Genomic DNA, 23,319 nt, shown 5'->3' with positions numbered 1-23,319 from the left:
GAACCTCTTGCATTCATTTGATAATCAAATGCATTGGTTTGAGAACCAAAGCCTCTCTTTTTCTTTGAAGGATACTCAGTTTTCAATTAATAAAATGAAGGAAAAGAAAATAAATTTGACCTTAAAAAAACATTGAAGTTAACAACTAACAAAGTGAAAGAAACTAAAACAACTGTAAAAAAAAATTATAAAAAAAATTGAAACAACTAGGCTTTACTTGAGAAATGATCCTTCAAGTGGCACCCATCTACTCCAATGATGGGTCTACAACTAGCAAGAAAGCCTTTTTACATGCATCAATGCATACATAAAGCCTTTGAAAAAGTTGAGGAAGCTCCACCCTTATCTTCATTGTGCTTCCAACATTAGTTGCTCTGACCTCATCACAATACTCTCGTAACCTTGAGTATTGCTCCTTATAAGTCCCTTATATTATCTCTTTGGCCTTGTTCTTAACTCTTGCACATTGAATATCGGACACATTATACTCTAAGTTCCTCTTCACTGCTTTCCTCAAATGCTTACACTTTATATCAGGCTCATCCATGATATGATCTATGTACTTATGAGCAATGAGCACACAGTTCACAAATGGGTTAGTAGGGTTTCGATGACAAATGTGCTTATCAATAAACGTCTTGATTTGCAGGGTTTGCTCAAAGCTGCATAAAAGAAGCATGCATTTTCCACGTGCAATTTTTACATTGTGCAGTTATCCTCCTCTTATCATTTTTCACAAATTTAATATGACAATTGCCTTGCACTGCATAATTTTTCATTGCCTTTTTCAAGTCTTCCTTGCTTCCAAATAACATTCCCTTCTCAAATTTAGGGTTATACAAATCGTCTCAAAACTCTGGAAATTTTCCTTCTTTCACCTTCCTCATCTAAAGAGTAATTAGGAGAATCAAATCTTTTCTCAAAGTTTGTACCACTGTCTTCTTCACAAGCAGTAGCCACAAAATCTTTAGGGAGATAAGTATTTCCTACTCTCCCAAAGTTGGACTGAAGATTTACATCAAATTCGTTGTTGTCATCTAGAGCAGCATCATTGTCACTCTCATAAATCTTCTTATCTGATTCATCAGCACTATCTTCTAATTCTAATCTTCTTCTTCTACCATCAATATCAGTGTCTTCTTCAGTACTCTCTTCTTTACTATTTTCTTCTTCATTACCCTCTTCATTGATGACATTTTCAGCTAGCTTTACAGGAACCTCTACAGTTCCTATATTAGGCACTTGTTCTACATATTCTTGGGTCAAATATGACTCATAATTAAAAATCTCATCAAAAAATGCATATGGAACATCATCAAATGCTACATTATAAAGCAATTGGGGTGGCCTAACATCTGGAAAATTTTAGCGTAACCAAAAAAGAACAAAAAAGCAAACCATGCATATTGAATATTTTATGTAAATAAATAGAGACACTATTCTTCCTAAAGCCCTTTAGTAGTAAAAACATGCACGGAACCATTGCCTTTACTTCCTATTCCAACAACAACAAAAAACCTTCACTTCCTAAAGTCTTTACTTTCCCACCAACTATTCTACTAAGAGACAAACTCAACCCAATACAAAAGGCTACAAATCAAGGATAAGAAATAACACTGTAGACAATTGAAAAAATAAAGCATTGAAAACAACAAACATTTTAACCATTGAAAGCCTCTATATCAAATTGAAACTAAGTTAAATAATCAAACTCTTTCTAACCTGGTATGTTCAAGCTTCCACTACCTTCTCTTATGCTCTTCGTCATTTTGGTTGTGTAACCAACTCCTTCAATCGATTAACTTTTACGCATATATGAGAATTTTTTAATTAAACCCTAAAAGGCTCAAAAGAAATCCCTAATTTATGTTTAAGGATTCGAGCCTTTGTGTTTTCTTTCTCTGGAGTAAGAAGAATGAGAATGTTGGGTTATTTTAGGGGCATGCGCTATGAATTGCAAGGGATTGTACCTTAATGCCCCTCCACTTATTCAATAACTAACAACAACTAACTAAAAGAAATTAACAAAAATTGAGAAGTGTCATTGAATTGCTTGGAATCCTAAACCACAGTGGCAAAAGTGATGAAATTGAAACCATTAGTGGTAAAAGTTGAAAACCAAAGGGACTACTAGTGTCATTTTGCCTGTTCTTAATGGAATATCACAAGACTTGTTTAGATTATTTAAAAGTCTTAATTGAATACCACAAAACTTATTTATCCAAAAATAATATTTTAAAATATCAATTGAATATACCATCATAAAATCATGTAATTACTATATATTAAAATTATAAGTAAAATCAAATAATTACAAATTCGGAAATCTATCTGTTAAAATCATGTAATTATAAGGGAGTTTCATAAAACACCCAAAATGGATGTTAAAATCATGTAATTACAATCTATTAAAATATCGATTGAATACACCCCTCCACACCCAAACAGGGACGACTTTATTCCACGCGATCCTCACGTGTTGGTCGAACCCAGAAATTTCAGTGAGAGAGAGGAGGAAGAGAGCAAAGATGGAGAGAAAGGCAGTGAGAAGCGAAGCGATGGAGAGCATATCGGAGAGGCTATCGTCAATGGAGGGCCTCTACTTCCCTCGTGCCTTACACTCCAACACCGTCAATCCCTCCCAGCGCAAGGCCATACTCCTCGACCTCCTCTATCGCGACGTCGCTGTTTTCCTAGGTACCCCGATTTATCTCTCTCCCACTCTCCGAAGCTTTCTATGTTGGTATATTCTAACCCTGAAAGTTTTCAATTAGGGTTTTGAAGTAAAACCCTGACTTGATGATTGGTTTCTGGACAAATTTAGTGTAAAGTTGAAAAGATGAAAATTGTTCCTTTCGTTTTCGAGAGGATTAAGGAGAAAGAAGGAAGATTGTTTAGGTTTAGCTCAAAAAAAGCTCAGCTGCGTTTAAAACCACTGAAAGGAGATTTTTCTTTTTCTTTCCACAATCCTCTTTATTTGTATGCTGAGAGAACTGAGCAGAAAAGGATAAAGAATCTAACTTTGAAGTTGACGTGTTTCTCGAGGTTCTTGCTATTGTTAATCTCACTTAAGCAAGCCAAAGCAAAGACTCTTATGAGTAATTAGCCTCAGGTTGAGTCCATACTAATCATTGTTTGAGGATTCGAATTACAGGAAATATAAGATGCCAAAATGTATGTTGATTGCTATGCTGCAGTGCTTCCGATTCATTGAAAATTAGGCAGAACTATTTCTTTGTAATCTAACAGTTCAAGTTAAATTCATTTCCATTTTTGCTAATACCCTTTTCTTGATTTGTTTTTTCAGAACGCTATGGATCGAAATTGACTTTTGATGAGCTCCAGGAGTTTGACGTGCTTAAAGATGATTATGAAATCAATTGGCATGTGAATCATCTTAGACGTTTAATGAGCCCAACGTCAGATGAATTGAAGTCGAGATCAGTTACAGTCAAGAACCGGAGGCGAGCATATCTGAATAAACTGATATTTGATGGGCATTATTTCTCAGAAGATGCCATGAGGGAGAGGGAGCCATACTTGCATCATGAGTATGTAGGGAAGTTTCAGGATCCGATTGGAAGGAGCATGGCCAGACCTGGGGAGAGGTGGTCAGACACGTTGTTGAGGAGGGCAGAGGAAGCAATTTTGGTTGCAAAGATTAGAGGGGAGCAGCAAAGGTTGGGTGTTTCTGAGAGTGATTGGGTTGGTGGTGAGAGAAACCAGCAAGAAGAGCAAGAAGAGGAGGAGGAGGAAGAAGAAGAAGAGGAAGAGGAAGAAGAAGTTAAGGAGGCTAACAGGGGCGCACAATCTGCAGAGGTAACTTATTAAACAATTAAAATTTATTCTTGCAAAATTAAAGAAGTATTGTTTGCTGACTGCCACATTCTATATTCTATGTATATTTCAATATTTGTGCTGACTGCACATTCCATGATAAAACATGAAAACAATATGGTGATAGTGATTGTGATTGTCTGCGTTCTCTGTTGAATTTTGGAGTTTTGTCTGGTGAGATATGTAATGACCAAAAACTAGTTCATACTATATACTTTTTAAAAGAAGTGGGTTATGATGAGAATCAATGGCCATTACATAAGATTTCAGATCCCTTTCTCTTACTTTGGTTTTCTTCTGTTAAGTATCACTGTAGTGACAAAATATCTGCTGCCTTATGGAAGAACACCTTGATTGCCTTATCCCTAGACTTCGAGTTGGATTCTAAATAATTATTGAAAAATAGACAAGGGTAAGGAAGTGGTGCTACAAGTTACTTTTGGTTTTATTTTTTTATGTCAGTGGTCTATCCAGTGAGCATCACTGTTTTTATTCTAATACCATGTGCTATACTGATGAAACTTTAAAGTTATAGTAATCTCAACCAATTTGGTGAAAATGCTTTTTTTTTTATGTTTTGTTCTTTGGTTCTTGTATGATTTAAATGCTTCTAATGATTTAGATATCTACTTGGCTCTTGTTAGTTGCTACAACATAGCTTGCAGGTTGTTCTAACATTTTTAGTTTGCCTTGTCTCTTATAGGTGCTTATGGATCATCCAGATGCACCCAATGGTGCTCAAACTGGGGATTGTCTGGATGCGCCCAATGGTGCTCAAACCATCACAGAAGAGCGCAGTGAGCAAGCAACTGTATCTGCAGCAGAGTTGCAAGATCAGATGGATCAGTTCACCCACATCATGCAGCAGAAGTTTTTGTTGGGAGAAGATAATGAGTATCTAGATTACTCAAAAATCGACAACGACGAGACCTTGGATGATCACTGGCAGAGGGAAGCCAACCATGACGCTGAGGAGAAGTACTTTGCTGAGGATTAAGAACTTAAATGCATATAGTCCTAGTTCGTAAGAGTTTTTTTTTTCTTTTTAAATAACCTAGTGGTCTAGCATATACCTACTTTCTATGTACATTATGTGTAACCAGCACTTTGTTTTAGTTGTTTGCTGGTTTTTTCAACTGAAACATCTTAAGAAATACTTGAAAAGTTAATCCTTTTTACTGATTAAGATTATGCACATGTAAGATACTATAGAGCTCAAATATATTTTCACAACTTTTTGAAGCCCTCTATCCTGAAGTGGGACTCAGAATATCATGGGTGTCATCCGAAGTAAGAGAATAATTTGAAATTATAGCTAGGAATTGGAATAAATACCTTCTGTTTTTTTTTTTGTTATTATTTTGTTTCTACCCAGAACACGTTTCAAATAATTCTGAATGGATTATCATGGAACATCATGGGCTGGAATCTAATCAAAACTGAGAATCTTCTGGATTGGTTGCTGATAAAGTATTCGATCAATCTTATAGAATTTGTATTTTCATGTCCATTACTGGTGGGATTGACAAAATTAATTGAGTGAAACTAGTAAAAGGGATAAAATTTATAAGGTTTGCTAGAAGCTTTGGAAAGACCTCTTAATTTGCAAACTGTTTGCAGGAAAGTTGTATAAAATCCAAGGCAAATAGAGTTGCACACGTACGCGGACCATCCTATGAATTAATCTACGAATCAAGCAAAAACATACCTTCAATACAAGTCTCTGCAAGTAAGGAGATGCCTTCATCAAAGAAGATAATTGACTAAGACCCCACTGATTATCCACAAGGAAAAAATATATCATAACCACAAATTGAATATCCATCCCGTTTTATTTCTTCACCTACTTTATCTTCTCACTCATCATGTAAATACAATCTTATATTTCCACCCACTATTATTCTTAAAATACCCTTTAATTATTAATTCAAATATTTATCCAAAACTCTCTCATCCCCGTCCCCATTCCTCTGCCTCTCTCTGCTCTATGCTCCTGTCTTATTCTCTCTGCTCTCTTTTTAAAAAAAAGTATTCAAAAGCAACCAACGTGAAACTCCTATCCCTTCTGTTTTTCCTCATTTTAAGATCTTTGCAAGCATCACTCTTTCTCGTCCGATTGAATTTTTTTTTTTTCTCATTGCAAAGCTAATTGATGGCCACAACTTTTGCTTGATTAATATATTTCAGCAATGTCCTTTATGTTTTGTCGTCCAATTACCAAATTCATCTTTCTCTTGTAAAATTAAATGGTGGTGGCCACAACTTTAGCTTGATTTAATATATAGAATTTTTAGTTCTCATCATATTCGGGTTTTTTTTTTTTTGTGGTCGAAATTGCAATTCATTGCAAACCCTCAAAGGGGTAGAGAACAGTACAAAAGCACCGCCCAAAAAACTAGAAAACAAACAGGAACAAATCTAGTTAAAACCAGTACAGTATAGCATAAAGATCATATTCCTGAGTTGAACCTAAAATGTCAAAAGCCAACAAAAAGGCATTTAGTCCACAAAGAGGTATTGCACCCACATTTAGCAAAATGCCCACATTAAACATAAAATACATAAAATAAAACACATAAAACCTAGCCGCCACCACCAGTAAAGGGAAACTCCCCGATTGTAGTTGGACACACCGCCAGTCACCACCATGAAGACCCAAACACCCATAGGTCAACAAACCAAGCCAAAAACCTAAGATTCACAAACAGATCCAAAATCAACCCAACTCATACATCCACAAGACAGCAGCCAACAAAAAAAGAACGAGAAAACTCATTCCATAGCCAGGAGGAAAAGAACCAAGAACCTGAAAGGAGGTGGTGCAAGCACCCGAGCTAGAGCTCTACACACCTTCCAATAAATACGCGTCAAAACGCGTTTGAAATTTGCAGCTACAACCTAAGGATAAGGCCAGATCGAAAGGGAGGTGAAGGAACCTAGGTGAGCCATGGATTTTGGGTCAGTATGGAGCAGGACCTGCAAGGTAGATATGGTGGTGAAAGGGGAAATCATGCCCAAGGTCTTCATCCCACCAGATTGGAAAAAGGAGGAGAAGGAGAGAAGTGAGATTCAAGGAGGAAGGAGGAAGAGGAGGGGAGGGGAGGAAGGGGAGACCACCTCCCCCCTAGATGCGGCGCTGGGGGTTTTGGTTTTTCTGCTAGGGTTAGAGAGAGAGAGCGGCGTATCATATTCGGGTTCAGACTCCATACTCGAGACATAGACATAAAGTTTGTGACTTCTCGGGATGAGCAGGAAATGATTTTGATATAGGCTTTGCTACCCTTCCGAAGTGGTACCATACGTAGTTGAATACCGGGATTTTGGAGAATCAGCAAAAACAGATTTTGATATGTGAACAGATATTTTGAGGTGAGAAAAAAGAAAGGATGCAGAAATGTTGAATTTTTCTTTAATCGACTGTGTTTTTTTTTTTTCCCTGTAAATGTTGGGTCTCCTTAGAAGTCATTCTATAAAGGAGGAGTAAGTTTGTCTTAAAAATTTTGAAGATAAAGTAAGTAAAGAAATATGACAGGAGAATGGAAATAGTAACACACTCTACTTGTTTGTTTGGGAGTGATTCTAGATAGACCAAAAATCACTTTTATGGAGAATCACTTCTCCATATAATCACTTTAGGTGGTTTTAAGTGATTTTATGGAGAAGTAGACGAAATGTGATTCTCCCCATAATCACATAGGACCATTTTGGCATTGCTGTATTGTAAAGATAATAGATGTGAAAGAAATCAGCTATGAAATTAAGCATTTAAGCGTTGGTAAACTTTTTGTTAAAAGTATTGTTAGTAATAATTCCCGTGATAATCGAAAATGATTTGCATAATCACTCAACTCTTCAAACCGATTCTCGCATAATCGTAAAATGAAAGACCTCATTAATCTTTTTTTTTTATAACTTTCTCTCACAGTAATTTTTAACAATAAATGATTTTCTCATAGTTTATCAAACAGGCTAGGCTTCCCAAATTTTTAAAAAAATCACTTATCACCTCAAATAAATAATGTCAAATGAGCACTAAAAATAATTATACAACGAAACACGTGAACAAATTGCTTCTCTCCAAAAATGATTCTGGCCTATCAGTAGATGACCATTTTTGTTATTTAGCAAATCAAAAGCCAGCCGACTTCTTTTTGCACGTGACAAATAGTACAATCCATCATCAGGCCTTTACCACCGTGGGCCCCACCCCCTCCGTTGTCTCCCGGATAAAGAAAGAAGAATGTCAACCCAATTTCTTTCTTTCCTCATTAAGTTCCCGTTAATTTCCAGCTTAATCATACTTGCTTTTAAATTTTAATCAATCAAATTTAATTTAAAACCATAAACAGCGAAAATATCTCTGGCCACAGCTCCACTCCCATTGGCTACCCCAACCCGACGATCTCCCCAACATTCCCCACTCACCTGACACGTGTCCATATCCTCTCTCTCTGTGCAGAATCTAAACGACCAAACTCTAGATCTCCCCTCATCAACAATAAATCCAAACGAGTTGTCGTTCGTTCACTTGCTAGCCCATCTATCCATCGCCACTAGCCAACGACGATGAAATTACCAAAACACCCTCCATATATAACTATAAGCCTCCCCCCGATCTCTCCCTCTCTTCCCTCTCTCTGCTTCGCACTCTTATTCTTCTCTCGAAGCTGAGTTGGTGACCCGAAAACCCGAACCCGAACGAACGAATTCCAGAGCGGCATGAGTTAGCAATCGAAACCGAAAACCCCTAGACCCTCAGCCCTAGGGTTTTTTTAATTTTTGTAATTTTCAATTTTTTTTGGGGGGTTAATTGTTAATTTTCGATGCTGGGGTGAGAAAATTTTTGGGCATCAAAGAAGAAGAAGAGATGTATAGGGAGCGAGGGGTGGGTGGGTCGAAGACGACGGAGGTGGGGCCCGCCGTTGATCGGAAGCGGATCAATGACGCTCTGGACAAGCAGCTCGAGCGATCCTCGCCGTCCACTTCTAGGGCAATCAATGGCAAGGATAAGCCGCTTATCATGGGGGGAAAGCAGCCTCCATCTGACCACAGAGACCCTCGCTCTGCCGCTGCCTCTCTTGCTAAAACCAATTGCTCCGATGGTTTGAAATTTTCTTTATGTTAATTTGATTAATTGGAATTATATGCCTTCTCCTTGCTCAATTTGTTTCCTTTTTTATTTTTTGTGGGTTTCTATGAAAGTAGAAGAGTAGAGATCGATTGCCTGCTTCGGACAACATCGTTGATATGTTAACAATCTATGCTTTGCTTTGGTTTGTTGCATTAACACGAGTGTAGAAAAAATAAATGAAGGGTTTGAAATGGATTCGCATTTGGATTAAGTTTTCAGAAATGGGGTGCATCTGGGCAGTTGGATGCATTGATATAAAAAATTTCCCTTAAGGATATCAACTGGATTTGTGTACATACTTGTTTTAATTATAATGCATTGTACACATATTACGAATTGCGTTCCGTTTGATGTCATCGAAACATGTTAGTGGTATTCAAAGGGATGAAATTGGACTTTCTGTATGAGCTTTCCATCTATTCGTTGTGACAACTAAACCTTAAGTATATCCTTTGCTATAGCGGTCTGCCCATGATTTAATGTCACCGTCTTTTCTCTTCCACAGGCTTATCCATACAAGAAAAGCTGTAATTTTGTGGCCCCACTAGTTAGTTGTTCTGTCGGATGTCCCATCCCTTCCTTCACATAATTTTACTGTCCATTAAACTGCCAGGTCCAGAATCCAGAAGTTACTGAGCATTGTTTAGTATTTGGGAAATTTACTTGAACTTTTGCTAGAGTCCGTTATTCTGCAATAGGATATGGGTTTTTCTAGGGAGTGATACCAAACAGTTTGGTGTTATATCCTTTTTTGATCTGGAGTTTAATGATAAATTTTTTCTTGTAGTTTGAATGTATCCCTAGTTTATAAAGAGCAATGGTAGTAAACTACGTCTCAAGATAGAGAGTAATTTTCATATTTGAAGTTCATTCTCTTACAAGTGGTTCTTTGCAAACTGTTTGAAAACTTGGTTTCTTGTTTTTTACATTACTATTGAGTATTAAGGAAATTCACTTTTCTTGATTTTAAATATCTGCTTCTATCCCACTCTCCCTACCCCAGAGAAAAAAATTGATACATGCCACCATGGACAGAAGGGTTGCACATAGAACACTATTTATCATCTTTAAACTTCATTGTAATATGTGATGTATTCTACTCTGGTGAAGTTTGATTTATGACGAGTAGGTATTGTAAAATTGGGGTGCACATCTCCTGGAAAAACAGAATGTGTGAACTTTGTTTAGTTTATAATTATATTTTTGTTCATCTGCACTTTCTGTTGTTGGTTTTGTTTGGTTTGTCTTGCCTATTCATAGATATAGGCTACCTAGTTCTGTAAATCTACTAATGGAAATGTATCTACATTGACTGCAGAGGAATCTGAAACAGACAGTGAAGAGTCAGATGTTAGTGGTTCAGATGGGGATGACACATCTTGGATCTCATGGTTTTGCAATTTACGAGGAAATGAATTTTTTTGCGAAGTTGATGATGATTACATACAAGATGATTTTAACCTCTGCGGGCTAAGCAGTCAAGTGCCATACTATGATTATGCACTTGATTTAATTTTGGATGTTGAATCTTCTCACGGTAAGCTTGATGTTTCAAAGTATTTCACGTTGGCTCCATGTGTGTTCTTTCTTGCAGCCATATGATTAAGCTATATTTTTTATATAAAGAAAAATATGATCAATCTGTATTTCTGTAAGAATCTTTTCCATGGAGTCGTGAACTTTTTAAGCTATTTTTCTTGAAATTTGTTCTTTCACCAGCTTGATATTAAAGGATGATTATTTTTGAACTCAAGAAGCTACTTTCTGAAGCTGTTTTTAAAAATAAAAAATAAAAAATCCAGACCCAATTCTACTGTCTAGAAAAAAAATTAGAACGAACATCTTGTTTCTCCCTCCTCGCCTATCCCACCACTTTTTAAATTATATGACTATTTGTGTGATCAGCCATTTGGTTTTTTGCCTATTTGATATATACTTTTGGCAGGTGATATGTTCACAGAAGAACAAAATGAGTTGATTGAATCAGCAGCAGAGATGCTTTATGGTCTAATTCATGTTCGATATATATTGACAAGCAAAGGCATGGCGGCCATGGTAAGTTTCTTTTCTTGATTGTCTGTTTGAAACTTTCATGCTTTCTTGACTGTAAAATTTGTGAACTGGCTAGAATTGTGCTATTGGATCTACAGCTAGACAAGTACAAAAACTATGATTTTGGTAGATGCCCAAGAGTTTTCTGCTGCGGACAACCCTGCCTCCCAGTTGGCCAATCGGACATCCCACGGTCAAGCACTGTAAAAATATATTGCCCCAAGTGTGAAGATATCTACTACCCTCGATCGAAGTATCAAGGTAGTATCCTTTATATATTGAATGTATATTTACAATTGTTGGCTGCATAAACAGCCACTTTGTCAAGAAGCTGAGCATTAACGTTTGTTTTTATTCCTTTGCTGGTTGGCTTCTAAATGTCTGGAAGCTGAACATTAACATCTTGTTTTAAGTTGAGATGGGGGTTATTTCTATTATAATTTAATTTGTAGGTTTTGTCCTGGAAGGATTGTAATTGTCAGTTAGAAACTGGCAAGTAGGTTGAAACCATTTTTCCAATGTTTCGTTTAGGTAAATTATTTGTTTCATCTGATTCACTTGCATTTATAAGTAGATTCTTGTGGTGTCTTTTTAAAGGGTATGGCTTTGGGGTCTGAAACTGCTTCCTCTATGGATGGCTAAGCATCAATGTTCATGTTGATAAATTATAACAGCTTGGTTTTGTCATTTGAGAAGATTTTGTTAGTTTCCTTATTGATATCTGTTATCTAATGTAGTCAATTTCTCGTTTTTATATGCTAATTGATTCTTTATTTTTTGTTAGAAACATGAAATTACTGTGTATTTTGCTAGCACCTTGCGTTTATCAGTATCATGTCATGTACTTTGTCGTCTATAACATCATTATGGGGTTGGGTCAATTTCATGGTCCAACACCATGCTCACTAGTTTTGCCTGCATTAATTCCTGAGTTACTTAACTCTATCTAGACATTGATGGAGCCTACTTCGGAAGTACATTTCCTCACCTGTTCTTGATGACATACGGGAACCTGAAGCCTCAGAAGGCATCACAGAGCTATGTTCCTAGAGTGTTCGGATTCAAGCTTCACAAGCCATGATGCTGGAATTTCAAGCTTCAGCTGGGGTGGTGGAGTTCATGTGAGACTCGCTTCCCTCTGTCATTAATGCTCTTGAGAGTGCGGTGGAGTTACTCCTCCAAATTATCACAATATAGATTTCCTCTTAATGTGTTCCTGGATACACTATCAGTCATATTTGCAGCCATTCCAAGCTTCATTTTCAATTTTAGCTGCATCTTGGTGAGCTTCTATAGAACTTCTCAGTTTGGTTTTAGTATTAATAAGTACTTTGTAGTGGTTTCTGCCGACTTGTTTTCTTCATTTTCTTATTAGCTCAAGTTGGATTATTTAAAACACTCTGAGAATAGCCACTTCATCTCACTACAATTTTCGTCTATCCTGAGAATGTACTGTTTAGTCTTAATCTTCTTGTCTAATGATTTTAGATTCAAGTCAACAGTAGGATGTATGCACTTAATTGTTGGAATATAGTAATCATATATACCATCTGCGTGCAGGTATTTTCATTTTTGACCTAATATTCTTTAATTTTTCTTTGTTTAATATGTTGCTTTCCTTTTAAAAACAAAATGCTGCTTTCCAAAACTTCTGCTTTTTGGGAGAAGAGAATTCAAAGTTATAAATTAGATATACTAGTTAAAAACGGAAAACAGAAAGTTGGGATTCTTTGATGTGCAACTTTGGAGTAAAACTAACATGTAATGTTTCATACTCCTTTCCCTCAATAAGATGAGCGAGATAGAGAGAAAGGAGTAAGAACAGAGTATGAAACATGGGATACGTAAATTTGTACAAATGGTCTTCCCTATGTCCGGGCAATGTTACCAATTGATCTATAATTCTTTTTCTTTTAATAGGAACTAGTTTGATTTATTTTTTTGTTGTAAAAAAATGACTTATTCATCCAGAGGAGTCGGAAAAATTAAGAGTATTTATTTCTGCACACAACGTTGGGTTTCTAATTACTTGCTTGTATTGAAAAAAAAACAAAATAATTTATACGTCCATGGAGCTCTTGACGGCAGCAGCACATCAGTAAAAATTTCTCTTCATTATGGAGGGATGTTGAACCAATTGATTGATCCACGGTGTCAAACCTGAAGATTGAAATTAAAGGTTTCTTTTATCATAAAATATGGCCATCAATGATGAAGATTAGTACAACTATGCAAAGATCTTCTAAAATATTTTAAAAAAACTAATATTTTAAGAATACATCATAATCAAATGCATAAGAAATTCCAATTAAACAATTAATGAGGTTTCAATCAAACGTTACGATTGTCAAAGTTCACGGCAAGCGACACAAAAACTACAAACGTCATTAGCATTATCCTTGTTTACGCAGTCAGCGTTATCTTCCAGCATAAAAAACAGTCAGCGTTATCCAATCGGATAGTGCCACGTGTGTTCCTTTTTCAAATTTAAGAAAGGGCAAGGGCATTTCAGCAAATATTCTATAATCTCGGGGTTGTATAAAGAAGAAACAAACCAGCTCAGGTCGGTTTCTGCCAGAAAACCAGACATGAATACCACAGCACAGAAAAAAGAAACAGCAACATAACACACAGATATGCACCAATTGCTCTGAATCTAGGCAAACCCAAAAACCCACAGGTATTCTAAATTCACAGAGCCACTCACAGACAGACAGAGAGAGAGAGAGAGAGAGAGAGAAGAAGAAGAAGAATGAGAATTTGTATGTAAATGCAACGCAGATCGGAAAAGTAAAGAAAAGCAGAGGCTGAGGCCAACCCAACAGTTGGAATTCATCCAATTTCTCATCAAAAGCACTTCTAAATCCATATCCAAATCCAGTTATCTGGATACCCAATTTTTCCGACACATGTCACCAAACTACCCACCTGATCATTTCTAAGCAACCCAAACAGAGACATCACTCACCATCACCAAACCCACCAACACAACCTCACCAAAATCCCACCCAATTCAAATTCCATGAGGAACCCATCTCCAAGTTTCTCTTGCCATTACATGCCCTTTGCTCAGCTCCCCACAAAAGGCCTACAATGAACCAAACACCTTCCAGTCTTTCCCACTCTCCTACACTCTCCTCTCTTCACCACCACCACCACCACCACAATCAAAGTTCTTTGAATTCAGGCTCTTCTTCTTCTTCACATTCATTTCTGTGTTCTGCTTCACTTGCAATCATTCCCTTTGCCACGAGATCACTGGCTGTCAAACTTTTTCGCCATTTCCGCTGTGCCCATTTGCTCAGAGTCCACTGTCGCTTGCTTATCCTCCTTTCAGTGCCTTCCCTTTACTTCATCACAAGTCCTCGCCGGTCTTTCCTTCTTGATTTCCTCTCTGTAATCGCTTTCTCGGCAGCCCTTTTGATTTCTCTGAATATTGCACTTCCTCGTTTTGTTTCAATTCGCTTGTTTCTTTCCCGCTCTTTGCCAATTAAGCTTTGTTCATCTTCTTGCGTCCCTAAGCCCCCTCAGCCTGTTCTTTGGTCAATTGGGCAGAAGCCAAAATTGGAGAAAAGGCCAAATTCTGGGTCTTGGGTGCAGGTTTATAGTAATAAGGATGTTTATGAGGGTGAATTTGATAGAGGAAAGTGTTCAGGAAGTGGGGTTTATTACTATCATATGAGTGGGAGATATGAAGGTGATTGGATAGATGAGAAGTATGATGGTTATGGTGTGGAGACTTGGGCAAGAGGAAGCCGGTATCGTGGACAGTATAGGCAGGGGTTAAGGCATGGGATTGGGGTTTATAGATTCTTCACTGGTGATGTTTATGCTGGAGAGTGGTCTAATGGGCAGTGCCATGGGTGTGGAATACTTACGTGTGAGGACGGGAGCCGTTATGTTGGGGAGTTCAAGTGGGGTGTCAAGCATGGACTAGGTCATTATCATTTCAGGTAAATTTACTCTCTTCTTTTAGATATATGGTTATTGTGTGTGATGTAATATTATTTGGATTTCCAGGATATTGATGTTTTGAAATAAACACTGATCAGTGGCGATGTTGTTCTATGTGGTCTGATATTGATGTTTGGAGTTAGTTTGTTAATACTAGTCAAGTAGATGATGGCCTATGTTTTCCCGCGTGAAGCGGTGGGAAAGGTTGATGGAATTGAAATGATTATGTACCCTCCCTGAGTTACTATGTCGTCTTTTGATCTGGTGTTGGAATTTGTGCCCTAACTTGTAGGTTAGTTTACCCGTACTCTTTTACAGTAGTAGGAAGTTCAGTTGCAAAATTCATAACAGGACTTATCAGACCTGTGTGTATTCTACTTAGGTGAAACATGGGAACAAATGGTTTGAATAAATATCAACCTACAAAATATTCTTCCTTTAGGAATTCGTAGAAATATTAGAGGTATGCATATTGGTCAGGGTTGTCTAAGGTTTTAGGTATTATGAGCTTAATGGAACAGTTGTGCACTTCGTACCAAGTTTAGTTAGTTTTGTCTCTTTGGCTAGGAGTTTGTTTCTTTCAGTCATGAGTTCATAGATGTCAATTCTGTTTGGCCTTGAGTTGTTATACCTATCATGGTTCCGTCGCATAATTTACAAAAAGTTCAATACTTTAAGGATTCACTTTCTGGGTTATGACCAGGATATGTATTAGAATACCTAGAATAAAAGATAGTATTTTGGCCAAAAAAAGGCAGTTAAGTCTTTAAGCCTCATGGAGTTTGGAACCTATCTCATACTTTATTGCTTCACCAACACATTCTCTACAGGGTCCCTTGAATCTCCTTTAATATATATATATATATATATATATATATATATATATATATATAAATGACAGCCATAGAATTTGGCCACTGTTCTTTTATATGCTTAATTACGTTGCTGATGTTTTTGGCACCTGTGGACAGGAAAACTGATTTAGTTTCCCCCATTTGACTGTCGTGTCTGTGTGTTTTATGTGTGTTGTGTGTGTGATCTCACACATGTTAAGAAAACCTGTTATATGAGAAGTGCATTCAATCATTTTTGGTCTTCAAGCATATGCCAAGGAAGGAGGGGTTAGTGGTGATTGTTTGATATATGCAAGTGAAAGTTAAATTCACAAAACCACATCAGTGCTGATTTCTACGTGTGATTGTGCAGAAATGGGGATAGGTATGCTGGGGAATATTTTGCTGACAAGATGCACGGTTTTGGAGTATATCAGTTTGGGAATGGGCACCGGTATGAAGGAGCCTGGCACGAAGGAAGAAAGCAGGGACTTGGTATGTACACTTTCAGAAGTGGGGAAACACAATCTGGGCATTGGCAAAATGGGGTTCTAGATATTCCCAGTGTGCAAAATACCCATCCTGGATCTCCCCGTGCTGTCAACCATGCCAGAGTGCTTAATGCAGTCCAGGTAATTGTGTTTTATGTCCTTGTGGTATTAGTATTTCTTTGGAATAAATTCTGCCTGAAATGTGATGGTCTACAACCGTAAAATATTTTGGAATAAGTTAGCTGGACAAGCTTTGTGCGAAGTATTTTGTATTGTATGTTGTTGTTGACTTGGTTATTAATTAAAAGTTTAGTAAAACACCATCAATAAGTTATATCTTCTTGTATGCAGATAAAGTATGTATACATCATTTTGATGCTTTTGAAACTGACTCACAATGAATTTGTCATACAAGTAATATTCCTCAACAGAACACCAACCAGTTAGATCTTTTTCTTTTCACTAAAATTTAATTGATGTCTGAAGGAGCAGCCATTGATTTAGATTAGCTTTGCTTGTTGAGGATAACTTTCTACTCAGTGAACGTTTCTGCAATCTAAATTTCTAGTTGCTTGATGATCCCAATGAAAAAATTGAAAAACTTTTAAACAATAAAACATTAAGTTTTTACAAAGACTTGGAAGTTACACTGAGTGAGTTTGGTTTTTATGATTTTGTGCGTCCTCGTTTATGGAGAGCTTCATGATTGCATTTTTGTTGGAATCTATTGGAAGTTTGTGGATGCATGAGTTGTACCTACTTCCACTATATATGTCATCAGTCATTAGAGTTAGACTCGCTTTTGGGTTTTAACGTTATGCTGCCAGAGCTTTTCCTCAAAGAATGACAGCTTTGCAATAGAAATACTCAAAAGTTGATTTATGTGAAACTGCAAAAAACAATTATGTGCACAAGCCCTCACCGCTAAGATAGTTTTCTCACTAAAAACCATCTTATGAGCAGGAAGCACAAAGAGCTGCTGAGAGAGCATATGAAGTCGCCAAAGTGGATGAAAGGGTGAAGAAAGCCGTAGCAATAGCTAATAAAGCAGCAAATGCTGCAAGAGTTGCAGCTGTAAAGGCTGTGCAGAAACAGATACACCCATTACAACAATGATGGCAACAGCACTACCCCGCAGCTCGCCTCAGCTTTACAGACCATTCAGCATCAACATCATGCTTCTGCGGCTGAATCGTCACAGCGTATTTTTATTTACTGTTAGACAAAGCCACAGAAGCATGAGGAAAGAAGACCACACAGACTGGTCATTTGCTTTTCTTTTCTGTTTCTTTCTTCTGCATTTATGTTGTGATGGGGAATACGAGGTACCTGCCTGGAACCACATTCAGTCATTGATATATATGGCTGACTGAGGAGCAGGCAGGCTTTCCCCTTTTTGTAGCCTCAACAATATGTACATAAGATGAGTAAGGAGTGTCCAAGTTATAAACCAAGGTTAGCAACTCGGCACGAAGGTTCTGAATTTAGTCCATGGTTCGAGTTTACATTTTTGCTTCCTCTTGTAAAAGCTACTGCTTATTATTGTATGTAGTTGTGCCTGGATGAAGACTATCCAGTCTGGTGTTATTTGTGTACTATGTGCCCTCCTGGAAAAAAAAAAGGAAGAAAAAAGGGAAAAAGCAGAGAAATGGTGTATAATGTATATGAGGATGAACTTGCAGCCTAACTTTCTTCACTTCCTTTATGCCAAAATTAGTGTTTGGAGTATCACACAGACTCCACTATAGATTGATTTTAGGTTTTTAGGTCGGTGATCCACTTTCCTTTTTCCGTGATCCACTTTCCTTTTTCTAACGATGAAAACGAAGTACCTTTGATGTATCACATGCCCAAAAAAACACAAAGGCATGTTTTAATGTAGCCATGTTTCTTATAACTTAGGGACTTTAGCGGATTGGATGGCTACAAACACAAGATGGAAGAGAACCAACTTTGGGTTCGGGGGTATCCAATTCTGGTGGAAATTCAGCCATTCCTCACAATTCATGTGATGCCGTGGTTCGTTGAGAAGCAAATCGGGCAGCAGATGCTGGTCTTTCAGCAATTCTCCATTAACTCAACGCCAGAGGAGGATAAAGAAATGAGATTGTAATCAATAGATCTCTGGCAGCAAGGGAAAGATCTGCCAACATGACAGAGAGTACGACAACGACTTATTTCCCAAACAAGTAAAACTAATAATCCAAACAACCACTACGCAAAAAGAGCATAAGACCATTCGAAGTATTAAACATAAATCCACAAACTATTTCGATTGCATTGAGAACACACCCAAATTCCAACAGGGAAGCTAAAAATCTCAGATTAAACAAATACTACAAGTCAATATGGCCTTCCATCTAACAAGTTCTTCAAAATATAAGCAAACAAAAGGAGAAACATTCTCAAAACTGTTTGAAAGTCTATCAATACTCGCAAATGCTCAGAGCGAAGTAGAGTGGAGTAACCACAGCTCAACTCTCAGTTTGCTCCCTCAGCCTTCTGATTGTGCTCCTAACCGTCACAGCACTAGCAGTGCTGTTAAGAAAAAACGAAAAATCAATAAGTTCATTACTTGGGCTGAAAATTAAAGGAACTTTGACAAAATAGAAAAAGGATTACTTCAAGGTATAGGCACCGCCCGCCTTCACTTTTCCGCAGTCCTTGCATCCCCAAATTCCAACAGCCTTTCTTTTCACAGCATACTATACAACAAGGAAATCAAAGATTTTATTATTTTTCAATAGACAAGAGTAAGACTAAATTTGTTAAGGAAATAGAACCGCACTACCTTGCCGCAAAATTCACAGAAATACTTGCTGTGTTGACTGACTTCCATCTTCTTAATCTGCTTACGCAGACTAGCACCATAACGGGTTCCTGCAATAAACGGCAGAAAATAGAATCATATACACTTCAATGCAGAATTAAAACTTAAACATACAGTGCCATCAGGAGATCATGGTATGCAGCATTGTTGCCCAGAGAAGAAAAAGAGCGTAGCAACATAGGAACAAATATTTCTCCTACCAAAAAGAGAAGCCCATCTCATACAATTTTGGAGAAAACAAAACAGAAAATGGAAAAAATCAGGTGTAATTCCAATAACCAATCCTACCACTACACCTAATCTCAGCTATTAACAAACTGGAAACTCAATGTTTTAGCATAAAACCACAACATAATCTGCAGTCAACCAAGTTAAAAAAAAAAACCACTAAAGCCAATCAATTTCAGACATATAATCATAAAACACCATCACACAAGAAATAGGAAAGACAGAAATGAGATCAATATATGGCTCAAAGGCTGAAGCATAACAGAGAATAGTACATGAGAATAAGCACCAGGCACTTACCATATTTCCCAACAATACCCGCCTTCTTTGTCCTCTTAGTCTGCGAAAAAAAAAAATACCATTTCTTATAAACACACATAGCTTGGAAATACCAAATCAATATGCAATAAAATTCATGACATTTTCAAAAACTAAATTCACAAATCTTACAAAATGAAAACCATAACCCAAAATCAAGACTTTTCTTCATTTTCCCTAATTCAGAGCTAGTTCAAGATAACAACAAGCTTTTACGATTTGGTTCCACAAAAATCAAGCCTATATTACAGAGCATTTTTCCCAGAAAACTTAAACAACAAATTAATTTCTGTGAAAACAAACAATCCATAAGTAGAGAGAGAGAGAGAGAGAGAGAGGTACCATTGTTGTGGATACGAGGGTCGCTGGCTGTGAGGGCTAAAGCGGCTGGTACTGACTTCTCAGAGCAGTAGAGGAAAACCCTAACTTGATTTGTTCTAATTTATAGAGCCCAAATGGGCTGGATCATTTTTAAACGGGTCAACCCAGCTGGGTTTAAAACCAAACAAATAAGTCTTTGTTGAGGGTAAAAAAAAGCCCAAATTACACGACAAACTCCGTGTAGGCAACCATGTCATTAAAAATAAATTGGACATGAAAGTACAGCAAGTTCCGTTGTAGTCTAGTTGGTCAGGATACTCGGCTCTCACCCGAGAGACCCGGGTTCAAGTCCCGGCAACGGAAATTCTTTTTCAATAGTCTTTAGCTATGTTTTCAATAGTCTCCAACCTTAAAGCTAAACTCTGAAGCCAGTTATGCCAAATTATCTTAGCCAATGAGTTTTTTTATTTAAAAAAAAAATCCAAATTATTGAAAATGAATAGCAAAAATGAAGACAGATGCATACAGTTAACTCAATGGTAGAGATGTGTAGATTAGGGCTCGCAATGGGTCGTGTCATCTCAGGATTATATATGTATCAAAAATGCTCAACTCAAACCCGATCCGTTTAATAAACGTATAGTTAACCTGTTAATTTTCTGTGCGAGTTTCAAGTAGTGTCGTGTTGACCCGCTAAGTTGTAGCAAATAAAAAACAAAGTTAACTATATGTTAAGTAATATGACACGTGTTGAATAATTAGAGAAGGGACACGAATGGTACACCAAATTGGGAACATCGGATCCGCTACCCGTTTAATAAACATATCATTTACAAGTTAACCCGTTAATTTTTCATGCGGGTTTCAAGTCGTGTCAGGTTGACCCGCTAAGTGGTAACAAATAAAAAGCAACTAAAAAATCCTAAAATTTGATAATTTAATCAAGTAATTGTATTTTTTATCTTTTATATAAAATTGTGATTGCATTTTGCCTCTCTCTATGTATGAAGATTGAGAAAAAGAAATAAAATAAATTTAAAAAATGAAGAAAATGAAGAATAAAAAAAGGGTTAGCAGGTTGACCCGTTTAATAAATGACCCAAAATGGGGGTTGAAATTATAAAAAAACTCAAACACTATTTAAACATATAAACACACCCAAAACCCATCATTACACACACTCAAAACCCATTTATAAACACACCCAAAAAGTTGACTTTGGGGTTGATTTTGGGTGTGTTTCTATGTTTAAATAGTGCTTGGGTTTTTTTATAAATACATGTCTAGAATTGGGTTTATTTATAAATTTGTATTTTATAAATGGGTCAATGACGGGTTGATCTGAAAATGACCAGAAAATTTAATCATGTGAGTTGACCCACTAATTTTCCATGCAAATTTTAAGTCGTGTGTAGGGTCGTGTCGGAAATTGCCACCCCTATTGAAGATGCTCTTACCCAAGTCATTTTAGGCATATAATAAATATATAATACAACTAATATTGACCTAATTCAAAATATTATTACTCATGAATTTATAATACTCACACATTTTGTGGCTTAATATGCAATTAATTAGGAACATGATTACTTTTTGTGACTTAAGAACTTTGACGAAAGGATATCTCTTGTTTGTAACTATGGAGTGAATTTGATATGTGAAATGTTAAAAGAAGACAATATTAATTGAGTTGATTATGATGATCTCCGATAATTAGTGTTGTATATAGTCAATTTATTAGTGATCTCTTTCCCGTATAATAAAGACAATTAGCACAATATATGGTTTTATACTTTCTTGTATAAAGTTGTAGGTAATTCTAAAGACATATTTTTGCTCACCACTCTAACTCAATGTTTATTATCACCATCTTTCTAAAACTTGACACTTGTCCATGGACCTAACCATTGTTAACTTTTTGTGTTTGTATTTGTGAAAATATGCTTATGCTCATTAACATGTGTCAAATGTTGAAAATGGTGGTAATGGCACCCCTTGGGTTAAAATGGTGAGCAAAAATGCAAGGGCTTTTTTTTATAATTCAATTGATTAATTTTTGTTGAGTTTTTTTTGTCATTGAGTTGCTCTTTAAAAAAAAAATGGTTCTCATCTCATGTCATTGAGTATTTGTAACGTTAATGAAGACATTTTGTTATGGTATGCTAAAGGCATCTCCATCAGCCTCTTCAAGAGCTTTGGAATGCTAAAACATGTGAGCCACATTATCAAAACCCTCTCTAATAGTCTTGTCAAACTTAGTCATAAAAGTTGCAACCTCTTTCTCTTTCTTCAGGACTGGTAAGTTGACATTCACTCCTCAAAACATTTAATTTTGCTTTGGAAAAAAAAAAAAACCTACCTTAAAAATGTTAAAAACATGTATTTTTTTCTTTTCAAATAATAAATACATAGATATTTTTCGTATGTTTTATTCTTTTCCATAACATTGCATTAATTAAATTGAAAAGTCTATTGGGGCATAAATTACTAAAGTAGCAAATAAGCCTTTTCAAATTGCCACATGAGTCTACAAACTTTAATTTGAATAGTTCATTTTTCGACTATTCTTGGAGATGCTTTAACTACGTACTCTATGTCATACTGTGTACCTTTATTATGTCTTAGGCCATAATATAAGAGGAAATGACTAGCCAAGATAGTCATTCGTCAATGGGAGCAGATATGATGTTCCCAATTTGCTGTGCCATTCGTGTCCATTCTCTAATTATTCAACATGTGTCATATAAATTGACATATAGTTAACTTTATCCCCAAAATCGACTTAGATACATTTAAATCGCCATTACCTAGCCTATATTCAAAATTTGAATTAGCAACTCCTTCCAAGATCAATAAACAACAGCTAGCCATCACTACATAATATTCTGAGGAACAATAAATTAAACCATGAATTCTCCATGGACTAGTAATTTAATTTCAACCATGAAATTAAACACACAAAATATCATCTAATGACAAGTTGGTTTTGGTTCCCACTCCAAATAGCCTTCTCTCACTCTAATAATATTGCAACTGATAGGCCCAACATTGAAGTGATGCGTGAGAATTGGTCCACTGATGGGGGAAGCATATTGATCCTGGGCGTTGTTGAAGAAGTGGAGGAATATAGCCAACCCAACTATGATGTAAGGGCGAGAAAAAAATAGGATTGGATGAGTCTGAATTGGCTCCAACAAAGAAGGCTAAAAGCGGTGCCTATCATCACGAAGATGGAGGGAGGACGAGAAAAACAACAAAGAAGGATCGACTCTATGAGGTGGTGGTTAGCCCTTCGAAAGAACTTGAAGCAGTGGAGAAATATAG

General features: G+C 36.7%; 4 protein-coding genes, 1 long non-coding RNA gene and 1 other non-coding gene across 9 annotated transcripts; 4 read left to right on the top strand and 2 right to left on the bottom strand.

The window, feature by feature from the left end:
* Positions 1 to 2,437: 2,437 nt before the first annotated feature.
* LOC103328861 (coiled-coil protein) lies at positions 2,438 to 5,109 on the top strand. Its single transcript, XM_008231261.3, has 3 exons — positions 2,438 to 2,697; positions 3,308 to 3,819; positions 4,541 to 5,109. Exons 1-3 carry the CDS (start codon positions 2,529 to 2,531, stop codon positions 4,832 to 4,834), a joined length of 975 nt encoding a protein of 324 aa, XP_008229483.2. The 5' UTR covers positions 2,438 to 2,528; the 3' UTR covers positions 4,835 to 5,109.
* Positions 5,110 to 6,276: 1,167 nt separating this feature from the next.
* On the bottom strand, positions 6,277 to 7,238 carry LOC148915608 (uncharacterized). The gene is made up of 2 exons (XR_016128524.1): positions 6,644 to 7,238; positions 6,277 to 6,528 (listed from the first exon to the last, which is right to left on the bottom strand). It is a non-coding gene; the product is annotated as an uncharacterized LOC148915608 (long non-coding RNA).
* Positions 7,239 to 8,347: 1,109 nt separating this feature from the next.
* On the top strand, positions 8,348 to 12,594 carry LOC103328862 (casein kinase II subunit beta-1-like). 4 transcript variants are annotated; one of them, XM_008231266.3, is made up of 5 exons: positions 8,348 to 8,939; positions 10,287 to 10,505; positions 10,929 to 11,023; positions 11,119 to 11,281; positions 11,971 to 12,594. In XM_008231266.3, the coding sequence occupies exons 1-5, from the start codon at positions 8,705 to 8,707 to the stop codon at positions 12,099 to 12,101; spliced, it is 843 nt and encodes a 280-aa protein (XP_008229488.1). In that variant the 5' UTR covers positions 8,348 to 8,704; the 3' UTR covers positions 12,102 to 12,594. The 4 variants fall into 4 exon arrangements, with proteins under 4 accessions (XP_008229488.1, XP_008229486.1, XP_008229484.1 ...); XM_008231264.3 differs by having other exon boundaries at positions 11,119 to 11,284; XM_008231262.3 differs by having other exon boundaries at positions 8,412 to 8,939; positions 10,914 to 11,023; positions 11,119 to 11,284.
* A 985-nt stretch (positions 12,595 to 13,579) lies between these two features.
* LOC103328863 (uncharacterized) lies at positions 13,580 to 17,885 on the top strand. Its single transcript, XM_089055782.1, has 3 exons — positions 13,580 to 14,973; positions 16,181 to 16,439; positions 17,262 to 17,885. Exons 1-3 carry the CDS (start codon positions 14,114 to 14,116, stop codon positions 17,412 to 17,414), a joined length of 1,272 nt encoding a protein of 423 aa, XP_088911908.1. The 5' UTR covers positions 13,580 to 14,113; the 3' UTR covers positions 17,415 to 17,885.
* A 660-nt stretch (positions 17,886 to 18,545) lies between these two features.
* On the bottom strand, positions 18,546 to 20,140 carry LOC103328864 (large ribosomal subunit protein eL43). The gene is made up of 5 exons (XM_008231268.3): positions 20,017 to 20,140; positions 19,657 to 19,696; positions 19,090 to 19,178; positions 18,921 to 19,003; positions 18,546 to 18,836 (listed from the first exon to the last, which is right to left on the bottom strand). The coding sequence occupies exons 1-5, from the start codon at positions 20,017 to 20,019 to the stop codon at positions 18,773 to 18,775; spliced, it is 279 nt and encodes a 92-aa protein (XP_008229490.1). The 5' UTR covers positions 20,020 to 20,140; the 3' UTR covers positions 18,546 to 18,772.
* A 145-nt stretch (positions 20,141 to 20,285) lies between these two features.
* On the top strand, positions 20,286 to 20,358 carry TRNAE-CUC (transfer RNA glutamic acid (anticodon CUC)). The gene has a single exon. It is a non-coding gene; the product is annotated as a tRNA-Glu (tRNA).
* The last annotated feature ends 2,961 nt before the right edge of the window (positions 20,359 to 23,319 follow it).

This window comes from Prunus mume, linkage group LG7, assembly GCF_029339155.1.
Source record: "Prunus mume cultivar Tortuosa linkage group LG7, ASM2933915v1, whole genome shotgun sequence".
NCBI lineage: Eukaryota > Viridiplantae > Streptophyta > Magnoliopsida > Rosales > Rosaceae > Prunus > Prunus mume.
This window is presented reverse-complemented; position numbering and strand designations above follow the sequence as displayed.